Here is an 18650-nt window from a genome sequence, read left to right as displayed (position 1 = left end):
ATGGTTTACAAATTTTGGTGATCATTTACTATTTTTGGTGGTATTTTTTGGTAATAAAATTAAAAATGTTGGTGATCAGTTTAAAAAAACTCGTGCAATGACCTTTTCCGCTAAACATATTGATTCTTTATTGGCGGCAGAAAAGGCAACTAAAAGAAGAAAACGTAAGTGTCTAAATTTGTATTGATATATGTCAAATAACAATGGACAGAATTTTATCATGAAATTACACATATTTTTGATAGTTTTAGATTTTACACAGATTTGTGTCAGCATAAAAACCAATATCAGCATTCTAGATGAATATGATTACACGGATTATGAAACGTGTACGTAATCGATTTATTTACATAGTTTTCAATAAATAGATTATAGTTTTTAATGGTAATTGATGCTGATGGTAATGTAATGTTTGTGTCTCGGTTTTATAGCTATACATGGTAAAAGGCAAGTGCCTGAATACACAAGATGGCAGTCAAATTTAGTGACGCCGAGAGGAGAGTTCATCGTTAAAGTAGATGACGAAGTATTCAATCCAACCCCGGTCGTCGGTATTAATATACAGTCAGAGACCAAGTCAGGGGAACGGATAATAATAGGAGGAGCCATAGTGCCGCCAGTACCAACTTCAGGGGCGTCAGGGTTCGATACAACGCCCGCTGAATATACCCGGTTTGTTCCCCCAACTACTGTCAAGACAACAGTAAATAATGATGTCCCGTATCCCCCAATTAAAGAAGTTAAAGGTAACTGAAGTTAATGTTTATCATTCTTGGTTAGGATAAATGCTGATATACATATCAGCTGTTATATTTATTTGTTTCCCATCGTTACTCTTGTAGTTTTAAGGTATAGGTAGGTAGGCACAGATACACCCATCAGTATATAGCTTGCATATACACATTCGATACTGGTACCAGGAAATTTTTGTTTTGGTTTTACAGGACACGTGCTGCCACCATTTTCCGTGCAAAAACATTCTAATAGGGACGAAAGTCCCCCAGCTGGCCCACATTTCATTACTAGAACTCCAGGTCTTGCTCAGCAGTTTGCGCCAATCAGTCCTGTCGCTTTCCATCCAAGACCACTTCCGCCAGTTACTCCGCCGGCATCAGTTACTCTAACTCCACCTACTGTAAATGCCGCAATTAACTACTTCGTATTTTAATTTACGGCCACATTGTGTACTAGAGTCTATTCGGAAAGATCAGTCGTGGAATGTATTGGACTCCATACATTTCACGACTCTTCTCTTTCTAAACAGACTAAGTATATCAACTTATTTCCTTATTTCTTAGATGTAGATTGTAGTTATGTTGCTTGTTGTTTATAAAAAACCAAGGGACGGCACTGGATCACAAACTGTAGTGCATTATCGGCATTATCAGATCACATTGCAGTGTCGCTGCAAAATGATGTCTTGTGTTTATATTATCATTCAGTGCGAAATAATTTGTTTGTTTTTTAAAATAACTGACTAAGAATAATGTCGTAGGCAACAAAAATGATTCTGGAATTTACTCCTTCTCGATCTCCGCCTTCATCTGATATTGGTACTACGCGAACAAGCTTGGACGTGCAAGATTTTAATATGGTGCATTCAAAAGACGCAGAAGAATTAAAAGCTTTTCTACTATCTCCTTTATTAAAATATGAACAGCAAACACATACAAACGTCCAGACTCCAACAAGTACACCAGAATTTGTAACCAATTTTCCCACTTGGACTGAAGAAGTAGAAAACATTCCCACAAGACGAACGTCAGATTCGTATATGGACGTATATCATATTACTTTGCACAACGAAGATGACCGTGACGACGAAGACAGTAAAAAGGTAACAGAAAATTTACCATTCGACGACGTACAAGCAGAGAAACGAGGGAATGAAGTTTATCCGATCCGATCCGAGCTGGATGAAGAAGCTGACAGTCTTGACATTGATCTGAAAAGTAATAGAAGAACTGAGGTCTTAAAGTTCAAAAATGATTCTATGGACCCTATTTCCAGTGGCATTCAGAAATATTCTACCATTCCACAAAAATTGAAAATAACAAGGAATTTTGATGCCGAAAAGCAACCCACGTGCAGTTTGCTAAAATATAGACCATTGAGATTTAATGCGCCTCAAACACTGCCAGAGGTATGTGCACATTTGAAAAGGTAAACTAAGTGTTCATTGGACCGGCAATCCAAGGATGTGGGTTGGGTTCGAGTCCCACGTTGGCCAGAGTCGATCACTGTTGATTTTTTCGTTGCCATTGATATCTGCATTTATAATTTGCGAGGTAAACTAAGGTTAGGTTTTATGAAATTATTAGAAGTATTACCTATTTATTGTATTACACTTATCTGCAAGGAGGCATAACGAAGTAACTGCTCTCACAACACGTAGATATTATAGTCTAAGCTACTGTTTCAAAATAAAGTAATATTAGGTGCAACTCGACTAAATCTATTTTTATTACAGATAGTAAGGCAGTTAAAACAATGGGAGGAAAAAAGTCCCATAGTAAAGTTGATTGACATTACTGCAAATAATTTAACCACCATGGATAATCCGATATACATGATGATAGTAGACGACCCAAGTAGCGGCCAAGTGGCATCAGCCAAGGAAATCGTAATGGTAGTTGCAGGTGCATCACTTGAAGTTAATTGAATGCTATCATCCCAATCATTTCCGATATTATTTAGCCCCTTTATTCTTCCATAAAATAGTACTAGAAATTTCATAACTCCCAAGAGAAAAAGCTTTTTCCAGACATTTGCGTTTAGCTACGTTTGCGTGAAATTGCACATTTACTGAGCAAGTGTGATAAAAAAGATATTTGTGTTTTTGTCAGGTATTCAAGGTCGGGATCATCATGCGGTATCAGCAGCTATGTACCTTTTGTATCAGCTGATTGAGCACACTGACACTCAAATGGACCTGCTTAAAAAATTCAGACTTTGGGTCATTCCTGTGTTCAACCCGGATGGATATGATTATTCCATGACTTTTACGCAAGTAAGTCTTACTAGTGAAACTGGATGAACTTATCACAGGCATTAGCGTGTACTGTAAATGATTTACGCCTTCCTGTTTCGTGACGGGACTGTTTGACTACTGTGGAAGCTGAGGCTTGGGCGGCACTAGCACTACCTGCTGCTTTATTTTTGGCTAAGGAAACTCATGCCACCATAGTCTCAGTTTGCTTTCTGAGACCCTTTTGCTAAAGCATTGTAGCTAAATATTGTAGTAGCTATCTCTAGTTATCCCTCTTCATCATTGTCGCGACATTACCAGATTGCGTTTAGATGGGCGTCTCGCGTCAAGGATTGTTTCGGCTAGAAAAGAGCGATAGGGAAAGCTATTACTGCTACGACACGCTTACGTAGCATAGATTGTGACGTTGGCTACCTTGTTGCCGGTTGAGTAATATTTTTGATCCATCTATGTCGTTTTTCTTTTCAATGACATAGCTATGTTGTTATCTTAGTTAGTAACACAATCTAATCACTAATTAACCTTTGATCAACCAGCGTCGGGAATGGAAGAAGAATCTACAGCAATCATGGGAGTTGTGTGACGGTCGAAAGTCGTGCAAGCCATGCGAGACATATGGTTTTCGATGCATCGTGCAGCCTTGTTATGGGGTCAACCTTGACCGCAATTTTGAATACCAATGGATACCAGGTTTGCTTCTGATAAGTATTCCTCTGTGTGATACAATTTTATAGATAAGTAAGTAGATACAGTACAGATAATGTCATAAATGTCTTAATATGACCGTAGGGACACTTTGGACTTCATTGCATCAAAGATAATGGAAATAATTAGATTAGAGGATGTTTGTAATTAGTAAAAGGAATATAGGGTTAAAACATGTAGAACCTCAGTTTTGGTTTGACCCGTATCCTATACCGCGTGGAATCGGACGACGATCCTTTCGGGAAATGGGAGATAAAGTAAAATCCATAAACCTACGGACCAAATTGACAAGTAAGTGTGAACGAATGTTGCCACAGTTTGGCCAGTGTCGTTCTTATCGATATTAAAATTATGATTACATCGTGGATTTAAGGTGCACCCAGACGGGACAATGAAATTGGCAATTTGATCGGCTAATCAATATACCAACTTTTTCTGTGATTTCGACAGATCAAAAGGTCTGTAGACCGCTAATTAGAGATATTTTTTTTATTTCGAAGCAGCAATAATATTATTCGAAAATTATATAGATATTTATGACATACTTGCCATAGCGTGACAGATAATTGATTATCGTCGGACATGGTATTTTATTTTTTACCTACAGGCTCGGAAACCTTTTTATGTTTTAAAAGTAGTGGGTAAAAATGCGTGGCATCCATCCACTACCTCAAAGATACATAGAACAAACCAAAATGTGTACCTCTTATTTGAAACCAATATACTTATTCTTGATTTAAACTTGTCTGTTGTATGTACTTTACAACTTGTCGATATATTGTTATCGACATATACCCTTCCCTATTTTAATTTTGCTGTTCCTGGTATCATTTTACCTGTCAGTCATTTGTCAATTTAGTCCGTAGGATTATGAATTTTACTTTAGTGTAGCATTAGGACAACATTTTTCCCCTAGAAACTATACAATTTACTTTAACTATTTTCAAGTTATAGCCTTTCAAACATTTTTGTAAAAATGTACTAGGTGCAAACCCTAAACAGGTGACAGGGTCAATGACCTTACTTGTAAACAATCGTTAGATGACAGAACATTTACAGGGTGGCTAGCCGAATGGCACAAACGCTCACGAAACGCTAGTAGATATCTATCTCTATCGCGCTTGCGTATTGGCGCGACAGAGCCAGCGGCGTATCGCTTTCGTTTTTCGTCGGAGAAATGCCATTCGGCTACGGGGCCTGGTGTTAATTTGATGCCGTACCATTTTGGATCTGTTTCCGACACCGATAACAAATGTCGCAGGATTTTCAGGGACCGTTCTCTTTGTGAATTTATCAGATGAAAGCTTAGGTTACATACATATTTTTAATAATATCAACACAAAAATTGTTCAAGTGACATTAGATATGACAACCACTGACTACTAATCATAAACATGAAGGCATAAACAATTAAGGAAGATATCGCGACCTCTTTTATCATAAAAAAAGTTATGTTTATCTTACTTAGACTGATATAATGTAATAATTGGTATAACCACTTTTCACATCACTGTTTTTAAAGCCGGGCGTACATTTTTTCATGCATGAAAAAATGTACGCCCACATTTTTTCATGCATGACCTAGTTCTTAACTATTATTTGGTTCGCAAAATTAATAGGTTACATTTTCAACGACCAGTAAAACTCTTTACGTGGTCGAAAATTGATAAGATGTTTGACGCTTGAAATGATAGGTATTGTCATTTCATCTAATGTCATAATTATTCAACTAAAATTGCCTATGTTAAAACATCGTGATTATTGAAATTTGCTCTACGTAAAACTGCAATGGAACTGTAATGTGACTGATTATTAACAAAAGTAACAAACCAAATCCACTCTCGCATCAGGTGGGGCATAGAAAAATTTTTAGGTGCTTCTGATATAGTCACTTAGATTACAAACTTATCCCAATGTGGAGCCATCACGAAAAAGCACAAAATGACCAACGAATCTGTGGTAATTCCCACAGGAGGTCCTTGGAACAATAGGAAGGCACTTTGAATTATCCGAACGTTATTTATTTATAATTTATTAATATATATTTACACAAACATGTTTACATCATGAGTCCTGTCAAAAGAGTGTCGTTTGAAAACTCAAAAGTCTGCACATAGACAACTGAGGTTCCAAACTTAAATTTGGTCAAGCATGAGTCGATTGCATATTCAACCTTCACAATAACACACCCCCTCAATCGACTCTGCTTGAAGCGTTAGTACATACTTTACAACTTTTATCTAATACTTTACAACTTTTATTTAAAAGGCCACAATCTCATTTCCAGAACAATATTTCAAAAACTTTCATCACATTAGTTTACCAAAAAACAAAAGGTTTCAAAAAACATTATCATCAAATATTAATTAGTACATATCTACATGTACTCTCATATAATATAAACTCCCACTAATCGACACATCACTACTAATATATAAATAAGTAGTTAATTATTCAGCTTCTCGCCTCATATTATTCTTTATTCTCCCACTCGATACATCGCTACAAATATATAAATAAACAGTTAATTATTCTACTTCTCGCTTTATATTTATCTTTATTCTCCCACTCGATACATCGCTACTAATATATAAATTAACTACATCTATCTCCCTTATTTATTCCACCTCTCGACTCATACTTATCTTTATTCTCCACCGCTCGATACATCATTACTAATTGCCAAATATATATCGATTATAAAATTTACGTATCCTTCCCTTCTCTAAACAAATACTAAAATACTAAAAATTATAATAATATTTGGAATAAATAAAATTTAGAAAAAATACTTAAGGATAACTTCAGAACACTGTGTAAATAATAATTATTAAATGAATGTGTGGTTTTACTCTTTCTTCAAGTTGGTTTGTTGGTTACTTTTATATTGATTCACTTACCATTAGTACACTCACACCCCTTAAGTGAATCATTATTAAGCACCCCCTTAATTCTAACTTTATTTCATGCTTCCAGAATCCTTAAGTTTTCTTTCAATACACATTTCTGTATTATTTTTACACACCCTATAAAAAACTTACATACTACGATAATTATAAACAAAACCCCGACATGAGCCGAAAAATAATTAACGTTCACTTTAGCCCGCACTTATACTACACTCAATGACTCATTTTAGCCACAATATCACTAAAACACTAATCTTCGTTGACATTTTTCAAACTTTACAGCCGGTAAACTTTTAGTTAGTATATCAGCCAGCTGTGATCCCGTCGGACAGTATTTAACTGTAATCTGATTTTCGTCAATTTTCTCTTTTAGGTAATAGTATTTTACGTCTATGTGTTTGCTTCTTCTCCCCATGATTCCTTTTTTCATAAGCCAAATTGCAGATTGATTATCTACTCTCATCTCAACTTCTAGTTTTTCCTTGGTTATCTCAAAAATCAGATCCCTTATGAATAGTAGTTCTTTACAACATTCTGCTGCTGCTATGAATTCTGCTTCTGTGCTGCTCAGTGCGACTACTGATTGTTTTCTTGAGCTCCATGCCACTGGTCCACCATTCAGCCAAATCACAAAACCAGAAGTGCTGCGCCTAGTGTCTGGATCTCCCGCGAAATCCGAATCACAATAACCCCTGAGTACTTTATCATCTTTATTAAAGTGAATCCCTTTTTCTGTTGAGCCTTTCAGGAATCGCAAAATTGTCTTAGCATTATTCAAATCATTTAAATTTGGAGAATTTTGATGCCTCGAACAATAACCCACTTGAAAACTAATGTCTGGTCGCGTTTTATTCGAAAGATATAACAATGACCCTATCATCTCTCGGTAAAGCTCATGAGACTTAGTATCAACCTTTACTGACGGATGCTGTTCTATCAGAATTGTTGGACATTTACATTCTTTGGCATTGTTTAGGTTAAATTTCTTAATGATTTTCTCACTGTATGTTTTCTGAAAAATTTTAATCCCATTTTCATCTTGCTTAATGTCCAAACCAATGTAATTGGTGACTTCATCTAAGACTCTTAGTTCAAAAGTCTTTCTAATTCTTTCTATTATGTACACTAGATCTTCTTCTTTCTCTCCAAGAACTAATCCATCATCGACATATACCGCAAGAATAATCTTTCTTTCACCCTCCATAACAAAAATGCATTGATCAAGTTTCATCTGCTTGAACCCCATCTTTATTAAGAACTCTGTAAACTTAATATTCCACATTAGTGGAGCTTGTTTCAGACCGTATAAGCTCTTGTTTAGTTTGCATACTTTGCCTTCTTTGTTGCTATAGCCTTTGGGTACCTTCATGTATATACATTCTTTCAAGTCTCCATGTAAAAAGGCTGTCTTCACATCAAACTGTTTTATTTTTAACCCTTTTGCCGCTGCAATAGATAGTAAGATTCTTAAAGACGTACTATTAACTACCGGACTGTACGTCTCGTCATAATCTATTTTGTACTTTTGTTGAAAGCCTCTTGCAACTAGTCTGGCTTTATATCTGCCATCAGACTTTACTGTAAAAATCCACTTGCTAGTAACTAATTTTCTTCCTTTTGCTTCCTGTTCATCCACAAATGACCACGTCTTATTTTCTTCAAGTGATTTAATTTCTTCTTTTATTGCCTTTTTCCATTTATCCTTTTCTTTTGATTCTATTGCCTCCTCGTAAGTTAACATTGAAGCTTCAGTATCATAATTCATTAAATAATCTTTATATCTATCAGGTAATCTGCGGTCTCTAGCAGGTTGAACTCTTCTATTTTGATTAACATCACTATCAATATTTTGATTTTCAATACTTCCAACTCGATTTTCAACTTCTTCATTATCAAAAAATTCTTCATTCCCATCATAAAATACTTCATTATTTTCTTCTTCTTCAATTGTTTCTATTTCATTTGTTTCATTATTGTCTTTTGTTTTATCTTCATTTGTTTCGCCTTCATTTATTTCACCTTCATTTGTTTCGCCATCATTTATTTCGCCTTCATTTGTTTCGCTTTCATTTGTTTCATCTTCTTTTGTTTCACCTTCTTTTGTTTCATCTTCTTTTGTTTAATCTTCTTTTGTTTCATCTACTTTTGTTTCATCTTCTTTTGTTTCATCTTCTTTTGTTTCATCTTCACTTGTTTCGCTTCCTAATCTTCTTAAATGAATAACACCTTCTCGAACATTCTCTGCATTTCTACTTCTTACTTTTCTTTTTAACATATCACCTTCTCGACTCTTCTCTATATTACTACTTCCTCCAACTCTTCTTGATGTACCTCCTTCTCGACCCTCCTCTCCATTGCTACTTGTTTCAATTCTTCTTAATGTATCTCCTTCTCGACCTTCATTACTGTTGACTCTTCTGACCTGATTTTCTTCCTGCCTGTTTATTTGATCTTCATTTTGTGTTGTGCCTTCCCTAACTGTCTCTTCAGTTTCTTCGTTGATTGTCCAAAGACCTCTAATACTTTCATCATTTTCTTCATTTGTATATATACCTTGCTCATCTTCATTTATTCTTACATCCCTCGCTCTTACAATTGTTTTTGTTTCATCCACCCATATTTTGTAACCATTCCTGATATAGCCAATCAGGATTCCCTTTTTGCATCTGACATCTAGCTTTCGTACACCAGAGTTTATTTTATAATAAGTTGTTGAACCAAAACGTCCTACATGTGATACATCAGGTTTGATGCCAAACCACATCTCTGCTGGAGTTTTGTCTTTGCCTTCGGTAGGACTTCTATTGATTAAGAAACTTGCAGTTATAAGAGCTTCACCCCATAGATAATTTGGAACTCGACCATCGAATATTAATGCTCTCGTTCGTTCTAACAAGGTTCTATTCAATCGCTCTGCTTTTCCATTTAATTGAGGAGTGTAGGGTATTGTTAGATCCATAATTATGCCCTTAGAGCTGCACCAAGACATTAGGTTATTGTTCGAGTATTCTTTTCCGTTGTCGCATCTGATTTTCTTAACTTTTGTATTGAAATGGTTCTCCGCTAAAGTCACAAACTGTTTTATTTTATCAAAGGCTTCACTTTTAAAAGTAATTAAGTAGACAACACAAAAATGTGTAAAGTCATCCAAAAAAGTAATAAAATATTTTTTATTATCCCAAGTGGGAATTTCTATCGGACCGCAAATGTCCGTATGGATGATTTCTAAAGGAAATTTTGCTTTAATTCTATTATTTTTGAAAGGTTTTCTAGTCATTTTTGCTTTAATGCATATTTCACAAAAGTTTTCTTTATGTTCCCCCCAATTTTGATACCGTTCACCAGTTTAGCTAGACGCGGCACATCCGATACGTGACCTAGCCGACGATGCCAAATATCGGCGTTCTCAGAAAGCAAAACCTCGCGAACAGTGTTAGCAGAAAATTCTGTTTCATAAAGACCGTTTCTAGTTTTATATCCCGTAAGAATAATGCGATTATATTTCTTTACAGTTACCTTGTTTCCAACGAAGAGTACAGAAGCTGCATGATCAGTGATTGAACTTACAGATATCAGGTTTCTAGAAATTGCAGGAACATGTAGTACATCTTCCAGTTCAAAACCATTTGTTTTTACTGTACCTATGGCTTGTGCGACGAGGTTCTCTGCATTAGCACATCTTATTTCTACATTTACATTTTCTGTGGAGTTAATGACATCATTATTATAGAACATGTGAGAGGATGCACCCGAATCAATAATGGCTCTAATACTAGTTGTATGCTTCAGTTGTTCACTCACCAGACTAAAAGTGCGACAAAATTTTTCAATGTGTCCCTTCCTGTTACATTTCCTACATACCTTTGTAGAAAAACATTCACTGGAAGTGTGGCCACTTTTATTGCATATTGTGCATTTTTTATTATTACAGAATCTCGCAATATGCCCTCGTTGGTTGCAATTAAAACAAATTCTTTCATTGCTTTTCATTGCTTCCTCTGTTTGGTTATTTATATCTGAATTGACTACTATTGAATAATTATTTTCAACAAGCTTAAGTTCTTTTTGAATTCGTTCGATCAAAGTATGTATGGTTTGGTCAGACTTCGGAGTTACCTCCCATACAGTCCTGAAGTAATTTAATGTTGAAGGTAAAATGGTCAAAATCTTTTGTATAAGCATGTCATCATTTATTTTATTTGCGGTAGATTCTAGTTCAAAACACATATTTTGCAATTTGCTAATATCTTGAAGTATATCTCCAGTAAATTTGTAGTTATAAAATTCTATAACTCTGAGGTGACTGTCTTTTTCCACTTTGTAATTGAAGACAATATCTAATTTTTCAAAAATATCCTTTGTGGTTGAGCAATTAATCACATAATGTAAAATATTTTCATCTATTGAATTTAAAATATAGTATTTAGCTTTTGCGTCTTTACCTTTATCATCGGCTCCAATTCCTTTTGCATCCAGAAATAATTTAGCTAGTTTTCTCCAATTAGAATAATTCGTATTTAATTTCAAAGTCTTTATGTTGTCCTTGCTGTCCATGATGTAGTTTACTTACGGTTTTTCTTTAACTATGATGTTACTCTCGTTGCTAAGGTTATGTTGTCAACAACTGTGGTTGCTAACGTTATTCTCGCCGTACGAAAGCTGACTAAATAATGCTGAAAAAATACAAACACTTCCTAGCTTTAAACACAATGTTCCTTAATGTTGCGTATGGGCCATAACCTGTGGAAATTCCCACAGGAGGTCCTTGGAACAATAGGAAGGCACTTTGAATTATCCGAACGTTATTTATTTATAATTTATTAATATATATTTACACAAACATGTTTACATCATGAGTCCTGTCAAAAGAGTGTCGTTTGAAAACTCAAAAGTCTGCACATAGACAACTGAGGTTCCAAACTTAAATTTGGTCAAGCATGAGTCGATTGCATATTCAACCTTCACAATAACAGAATCAACTCGCGGGCCCTGCAGCTAGACTTGATGAAAAAATACTGCGGTATTATCGCCGGAGTCCAGGGAAACATTAATTACATACAATATTAAATATCATGTGCTACAACGTCACGGAACATCATGCATTTACCTACGAAGATGGAAGAACATTTGAACACCGTAGGATGTTAACGTGAAAATAGTGTTAAAAATGGTTAAAAGTATGTAATAAAGATTGATAATCATATTTTTGCCATTATTTCATTTAAGTATTTGACATGCGTCATTCATACATCAGTGTATTAATGTCAACGCTCGGAAAGAATGCAAACAATGTCCGAGATTTCCCGATTGCGATCCCTTAATCTAACAATATGGTATGTGCATGTAGGGTTATCACCAGGGCCAAAAGTTGGCAAATTTGTTAATTTTATTTTTTGTTTAATTTATCATTCCAACCTTCACTAATCTACTCTGCTGCACTTATATAACGCTATATTCCCGAGAAGGAACATGGTGTTAAACCACCCTGTATATTACCTTATAAGTATGTTGAAATTATAAAATTAGCGCCATCTTATCGAGCCTCAATCAAAAAAGTGGAATTATCTGAATGACCATATTTTTTTCTGTATGACTCCGACCGACGTAGGTTTTTAACCGCCGCCTCAAATCTCTCAAGTAAGGTGATTTTCAAGTCTGTATGTTTTTTTTTAAATGTTTGTTCCACAATATCTCCGTCGTTAGTGGACCGATTTTGATTTTTTTTTTGATTGAATGTATAAGTATGCGTACAAATTGGTCCCATTTTTCTCAGAACCCAGTTCTGATGATGGGATCCTGGAGAAATCGAGGGAACTCCTCAAATGTGAAAGGCATACATATGGTGATTATTGTGTTTTTTAAAGAACAGCATTCATTTACGTACGGAACAGTGACTTTTGGTGCAGTGGAACTGCTGATGATGGTTAAAACGGAACTCCTCAAATATGAACGGCACACTTATAGTGACTTTGGTATTTTTATAAGAACAGTATGCACTTACGTCCAGAACAGTGACATTTGGCGCAGTGGAACTGCTGATGATGGTCAGAACCGAACTTCACAAATCTGAACGGCACAATTATAGTGACTTGAACAGTGACATTTGCTGCAGTGGAACTGCTGATGACGGTCAGAATCGAACTCCTCAAATCTGAACGGCACACTTATTAATGACTTTGGTATTTTTATAAGAACAGCATGCACTTACGTGCAGAACAGTGACATTTGGTGCAGTGGAACTGCTGATGATGGTCAGAACGGAACTCCTCAAATCTGAACGGCACACTTATAGTGACTGTGGTATTTTTATAAGAACAGCATGCACTTACGTCCAGAACAGTGACATTTGGTGCAGTGGAACTGCTGATGATGGTCAAAACCGAACTCCTCAAATCTGAACGGCACATTTATAGTGACTATGGTATTTTTATAAGAACAGCATGCACTTACGTCCAGAACTGTGACATTTCGTGCAATGGAACTGCTGATGATGGTCAGAACCGAACTCCTCAAATCTGAACGGCACACTTATAGTGACTTGGGTATTTTTATAAGAACAGTACTTACGTCCAGAACAGTGACATTTGGTGCAGTGGAACTGCTGACGAAGATCAGATCGGAACTCCTTTAATCTGAACGGCACACTTATAGTGACTTTGGTATTTTTATAAGAATAGCATGCATTTAAGTTTAGAACAGTGACATTTATTTAGTTATGTTTGTTAAGAATATTGAGTTTTCAAGTCAAATTTTGTCAAGCTTCGATTTCTTATAATCGGATTCATGAGGAATTGTTGAGGAAACTCCTCAAACCTTAACGGTATACGTATATTCTTTGTGTTGCCATCAAATAATTAATGTATTAAAAGCAATTTTAAAAAATACCTACAAATTTCTACATAATCCAACATTCGCAAAAGTAGCTTTCACCAGAACCCCAAAGGCGGCGGTTTTTTTTTTCTTAAAAATTATTTCATACAGTTTTGTCTTTTGCGGAGTTACAGTGTTGTCATTACATTCTAAATACCTACTAATGTGATATCATCTACAAAAGGCATGCATACAATTTCGTATTAACTACTTATCAATAATCTTTATCTTTATAATTTACATAGATATGTAACATAGATTATATCTAATTTATAAGAACGACCTTACGTTTATTAAGGTGATTGTGTGTTTGCTTATCAATTCAATCCTATAATTTTATCGTATTTTATGCGGCTGGCGTACGCCAATGATTTCAGTTTTTGTTTAGATATTTCGATAATTCCTTTTTATACAGTATGTAAGCTTTATACGGGCGATAGACTAAACCAGACATAGAATTCATTAGTGTTATAATTAATTAAGAAATGTTTATGAGTTACTCCAAATTTTCATCCTATAATTATTTAAAAAAAAATCTCAGCAGCAAAACACGGTTGAGATTACATATGCGAGTGTTTTTTCAGTACATTGCGGGCTGAATCATTTTGTTTGAATTTTTAACTTCAATTCTAAATAAAAGTTAAGTTTCTAATTACATTTGTTATATCTTACATACTAACCACAATTAAGAGATTCGCCCATATTAGATTTAAGCACTGTATACACTTCGCTCGAATATGTCATGTACCTAATATCTAAAGAATTTGAAGACGCTACTAATATGACGTCACGATGATAAAGGTTTAATATAGATAGATATTAGTAAAGGAAGATAATTTTTAAAATGTCGGTAAAAACCCGAAGTGACGATGTCTTCGGGAGTGTTGATACTTTGACAAGGCTCTAGATGAGTTTCTTTCAGGGTTTATGTCTGATTACGAATTTGATGAATAGCGGAGGAGCTTCGCGCGGAGCACCCGTGCGGGGACCTGCACGCGGGACCGCGCCAGCTCAGCGAGCGGGAGACGCGGGCCCTCACCACCTACCTGCATGAGCAGAAGAGTGTCATAACCACGTTCATAGCCTTCAAGGAGGGCGACGTACTGGTTAGCACACACACATACATACACTTACATCTGATGTACTCCCAAAAGTAGTGGGCAAAGCACAATGATATGACATGGACCTGCTCAAGTTTCTGCACTACTCTTTGTAATACTGCAGGTCCCAATTTGCACAAACCGAAACTGAACCCATAACCTAGTCTAGCCTTGAGCTCATCCACCAATTTTTATACGCCTTACATAGAGGGATAGGTTCAAATTAAAACAATGATTAAAAATTCTCTGATTCATGAGTCATCATCAACTGTGGAGTGTAGACTAATAAGCTATGTTTTATTTCAGGGAGTCATGTATCCTTACTCACACACGAGAAAGAAGCGTGCCTTCGATGCTAATTATGTGAGTTATGACCTGTCATACGTATAAATTTATGTTGTTATTGTAATATATTTTTCACCACACCAACTGGTAAAGGCTTACTTTGCTATTCGAAAACAGATAGCAAAATTTCATTTTATCCACAAGAGTGCAAAGTAATTTCATACAAATTTTAACTTGATGTCTTAAGCTGACTGGTAGAATTTACTTATAAATTATGATTTTTAATCATAAATATTGAATAGATTGATGGATTTGATTTAGTTTGATGTTTTATAGTCAGTATTTTGTTCGTGTTGGTGTGGTCAAAAATTTTGTGTTTCACTCAGCGGGAAAGTTTGTTTAACCTTCGTGCCTTGAAACCGTCGCAACGCTCAAGATTGGAATCTTTCGCTTGCTCAGGTATCAATATTGGCACGTGCGGTTAAACAATAACTTTGTCCCCTTGTAAAACAAATAACTATAAATAATCTATCTATTTTAATATAATTAGGTACTTAATAATATTACGTTTCATTGTCATGGTCACTTCTTCAATCAATGATCAAATTTGACAGGCAGTATACGAGAAGAATTCGAAAATACTTACCTAAACCTAATAGTTTTGAATAAATGTGCTGTCTGTGTGTACAACAGAGAAAAAGGGCGTCTCGGGCTGCTTCAGCTGCGTTTGGTATCAGCGGCCGTCCGTACGTTGCCGGACAAACTTCGGAATTCTTACGTAAGTGCCTGATAGAAAACGTACGTGGGTGTAAAGCCTAGCGTCACTTGGGTCGCCGAGTCGAATCTCATTAATTAGCCTTTTGTGCATTTACTATGCTATTGCGTCCATTAGCGACTCGTCGAATCTAATTTACCGTTGATATAGAGGCAAATTCGACTCGATTCGACTCTTGGCCTAGTGGACCGTTAGAGCATCTGCCTGCCATCTCATAGCCTATAGCCGGATAGCTTGCACATTGACACATTACCCCAAAAAAGTACCATCTACCGTTGGAGGTTCTGCCATCGTCTGGACTACATCGGAAGTATACAACTTCACAATTAGGCCTCGCCCAAAAAAATTGTCTTCGCTCGATCGATAACCAAAGGCCCTGTAGGTATTTCTTTAGTTATCGTCGTGTACCTAAGTTCTGAGACAAGAGGATTGACTAATTTATATATATAATTATTTAATTTATAAAAAAAAAATATTTATATTGATTGATTTGATGTACAGGGTGCTCGCGAGGAACCCGCATAACTTGAACCACGCGTTTCTGAGGCCAAAAGAAAGAAAAAATGTTATATGAATTTTAAAATTTTTCGCGAAAAAAAATTTTTTTTTGTTTTTTTTTTACTTTTTTGGACGTATTATCACATAAAAAGTAATTTTTATCCATAAAGTTGGCAATTAAAATGAATTCCTTAATTTATTTTTCTAAAAACCAAATTTTTTGGAAGTTTTTCTTGTCACATTTTGACATCTATCAATGACTACTGTGAGACTATGCTCCACAATTGCGCATCAGCGCCGTTAAGAAGACCTTTTCTACTGAGTAACAATACGGAAATGTTTTTTTTAATTGGCAGTCTCTGAAACAAGACGAAATCTAGAAAAGTTTATATGACATTTTAGTCTTAAAATGTGACCAAGAATATGCCGTTAAAGTTATATGGGTTCCTCGCGAGCACCTTGTATAGATTTAACTGGGTACATGTTATGTTAATAACAGGAGAGATCATGACAACACACCTCTTCACCCCTTCAATGGGGGCTTGGCTGAGAATTTATCCATGCGAAAAATATATTACCAAATTTTACTCCTGACTGCAAAGCTGGAACTAACCTTGGTTCTCAACTTCTTACTAGGTACTTGAATCTATTAATTTATTTCAGCGCTATACGCGGGCGGGATAGAAGACTGGATCGACGGCCACTTGGGCATCGACAATACCTATACCATCATGATGTTCCGAGCCACCGACTCGCGCAACGCGAAGCTAATGTCGGAAGTGAGTAATGATAATTACTACGCGAGCGCACATTTTGTAATTACGATACGAGTAAATAGCTGAAATTTAACCATAAATGGGACTTAACAGACTAAATTGCACATTTCAATGTGTTGGGTTTTGCAAAATGTATGCATAATTGCATAGGATCATGAAGTTAGCAGTTAGTACTAGTACATACCTAATGCTTTTTATGATATTTAAGATAAATCAAATGCCGCTACTACGTTTTCCGTGTGCGTGTGGATTGAGTGAGCACCTTCCGAAAATTAAAAAAAAATACTGATCATTTAAAGTTCTAAAACAAATTGTAAAACGAATCTCTGAATTTGTAAAAAGATAAATCAAAAGATACAGTCATTAAACATGTTTTCACTCAGTTCTCACAAACTACCAACGAAAACAGTGAATGTATTAATTTAACATATAATATTTATATACTAACATTTAGTAAAAAATATGCCAACTTACCTCTATAAATTTTAGATCACCTAGAGACGTATTTAATTTTTTACAAATAGTTTCTTATGCTCACTCAATCCTCACACTTTTGAAAAGCCGAATTTTGATGAAAAACATAAGATTTAGTTAGACCGCTATTATATGTGTATAGTTTAGTAAAAGTGAAATGGGAATTTGTAAAATACAAAACGAACCACTGACGTGTCAGGTTTTTGACGTGACATAGTGTGGTCACCCTACATGATACATTTGTATGAGAAAAGTTATGTCTGAATATCTTTAAACGATTATAAAATTTTAGATGGTGGATATTTAGTAAAAATGTTTACTAAATGTTGAAGTACTTTCGAGTGTCTGTGGTGATACAAATCTTAAGATATTTACATTTTTAACTTTCTCAAAACGTGTGGACTGAGTGAACACTTACAAAAATTTATTATAAAAAACCTGACACGTTAGTGGTTAGCAAGGTCTAGGCACAACACTGTAAATGACGAATAACACTACGGCAGTAGAAATTTTTTTTTTTAATAAAAGTTCTAGATTAATGGGTGCTTATAATATTCGTGTTGTTTTACAGCACGTTGTTCACGAAGCGTTCGCAGCCATGGATACTCTACTGTTAGAGAACACTGGTGGGACGTTGGAAATAAAAGCTCTCAACCCGTCCGCCCCTCTCCACTCAGGCGCCGTCAACATTCTCCCAAACCTACTCATCGTACCTGCTGCAATACTCGTCGTTAACAGTTGAACCAAAGGTTGACAAACAGAAGCCAGAGAGATACAGAAGCTAGATAAACCAGATATTTTAGTGGGTTAAAAATATATCTACGGGCGTTACGAGGTCGCTCCAAGTGAACGTTTTGATTCCTGCATGTTGTATTCTAAACTAGAAAAAGTCTCCTCGGTAAGTAAATAGGTACGCAATTACCCCAAAGACCTACTAAGTAAAGGTTATGGTTAATTGGTTAGTGCTTAAACGATTATACATTATATACATACATATATGCTGCCTATGACTATGACCACGGACGTAATGTCACGTCCTAACCGTCGAACCAAATTGTATTTATTAAGTGTTAATGCGTTTTCACATTATCCGATCCGATATCGGATGTAGGACCGATATCCTATACATTAAGGACGCCATCTTTGACTTTTCCCTTTGAAATCCTTCCGACATCCGAAACGAAACGATCGGATAATGTAAAAACACACTTACGCGATTAAGTCCCGTTTTTATTTAAAAGTGTGAGTTCATGACATGACCATCATTTT

At 35.6% G+C, this 18650-nt stretch overlaps 2 protein-coding genes across 2 annotated transcripts in view; both read left to right on the top strand.

Annotated features, from left to right (window-relative positions):
* The first annotated feature begins 1774 nt into the window (after positions 1–1774).
* Positions 1775–18235, top strand: LOC125233564 (carboxypeptidase B-like). The gene is made up of 8 exons (XM_048139620.1): positions 1775–1952; positions 2847–3010; positions 3526–3679; positions 14428–14579; positions 14880–14936; positions 15552–15636; positions 16795–16910; positions 17953–18235. Exons 1-8 carry the CDS (start codon positions 1775–1777, stop codon positions 18121–18123), a joined length of 1077 nt encoding a protein of 358 aa, XP_047995577.1. The 3' UTR covers positions 18124–18235.
* LOC125233170 (sodium-dependent nutrient amino acid transporter 1-like) overlaps positions 18232–18650 on the top strand; it is a 30516-nt gene continuing 30097 nt past the window's right edge. The window contains exon 1 of the mRNA XM_048139059.1: positions 18232–18279. Within this exon, the coding sequence (XP_047995016.1) occupies positions 18247–18279 (33 nt within the window). The 5' untranslated portion in view covers positions 18232–18246. The remainder of the gene's footprint in view (positions 18280–18650) is intronic.

The sequence above is a fragment of the Leguminivora glycinivorella genome, chromosome 14 (assembly GCF_023078275.1).
Source record: "Leguminivora glycinivorella isolate SPB_JAAS2020 chromosome 14, LegGlyc_1.1, whole genome shotgun sequence".
Taxonomy (NCBI): Eukaryota; Metazoa; Arthropoda; class Insecta; order Lepidoptera; family Tortricidae; genus Leguminivora; species Leguminivora glycinivorella.
This window is presented reverse-complemented; position numbering and strand designations above follow the sequence as displayed.

Coding starts and splice junctions, on each gene's coding strand:
- LOC125233564 (XM_048139620.1), top strand. CDS start 1,775: ATGGACGTATATCATATTACTTTGCACAACGAAGATGACCGTGACGAC. Junction 3,680..14,427: donor TGAATACCAATGGATACCAG/GTTTGCTTCTGA, acceptor TTTGATGAATAG/CGGAGGAGCTTCGCGCGGAG. Junction 14,580..14,879: donor TCAAGGAGGGCGACGTACTG/GTTAGCACACAC, acceptor GTTTTATTTCAG/GGAGTCATGTATCCTTACTC.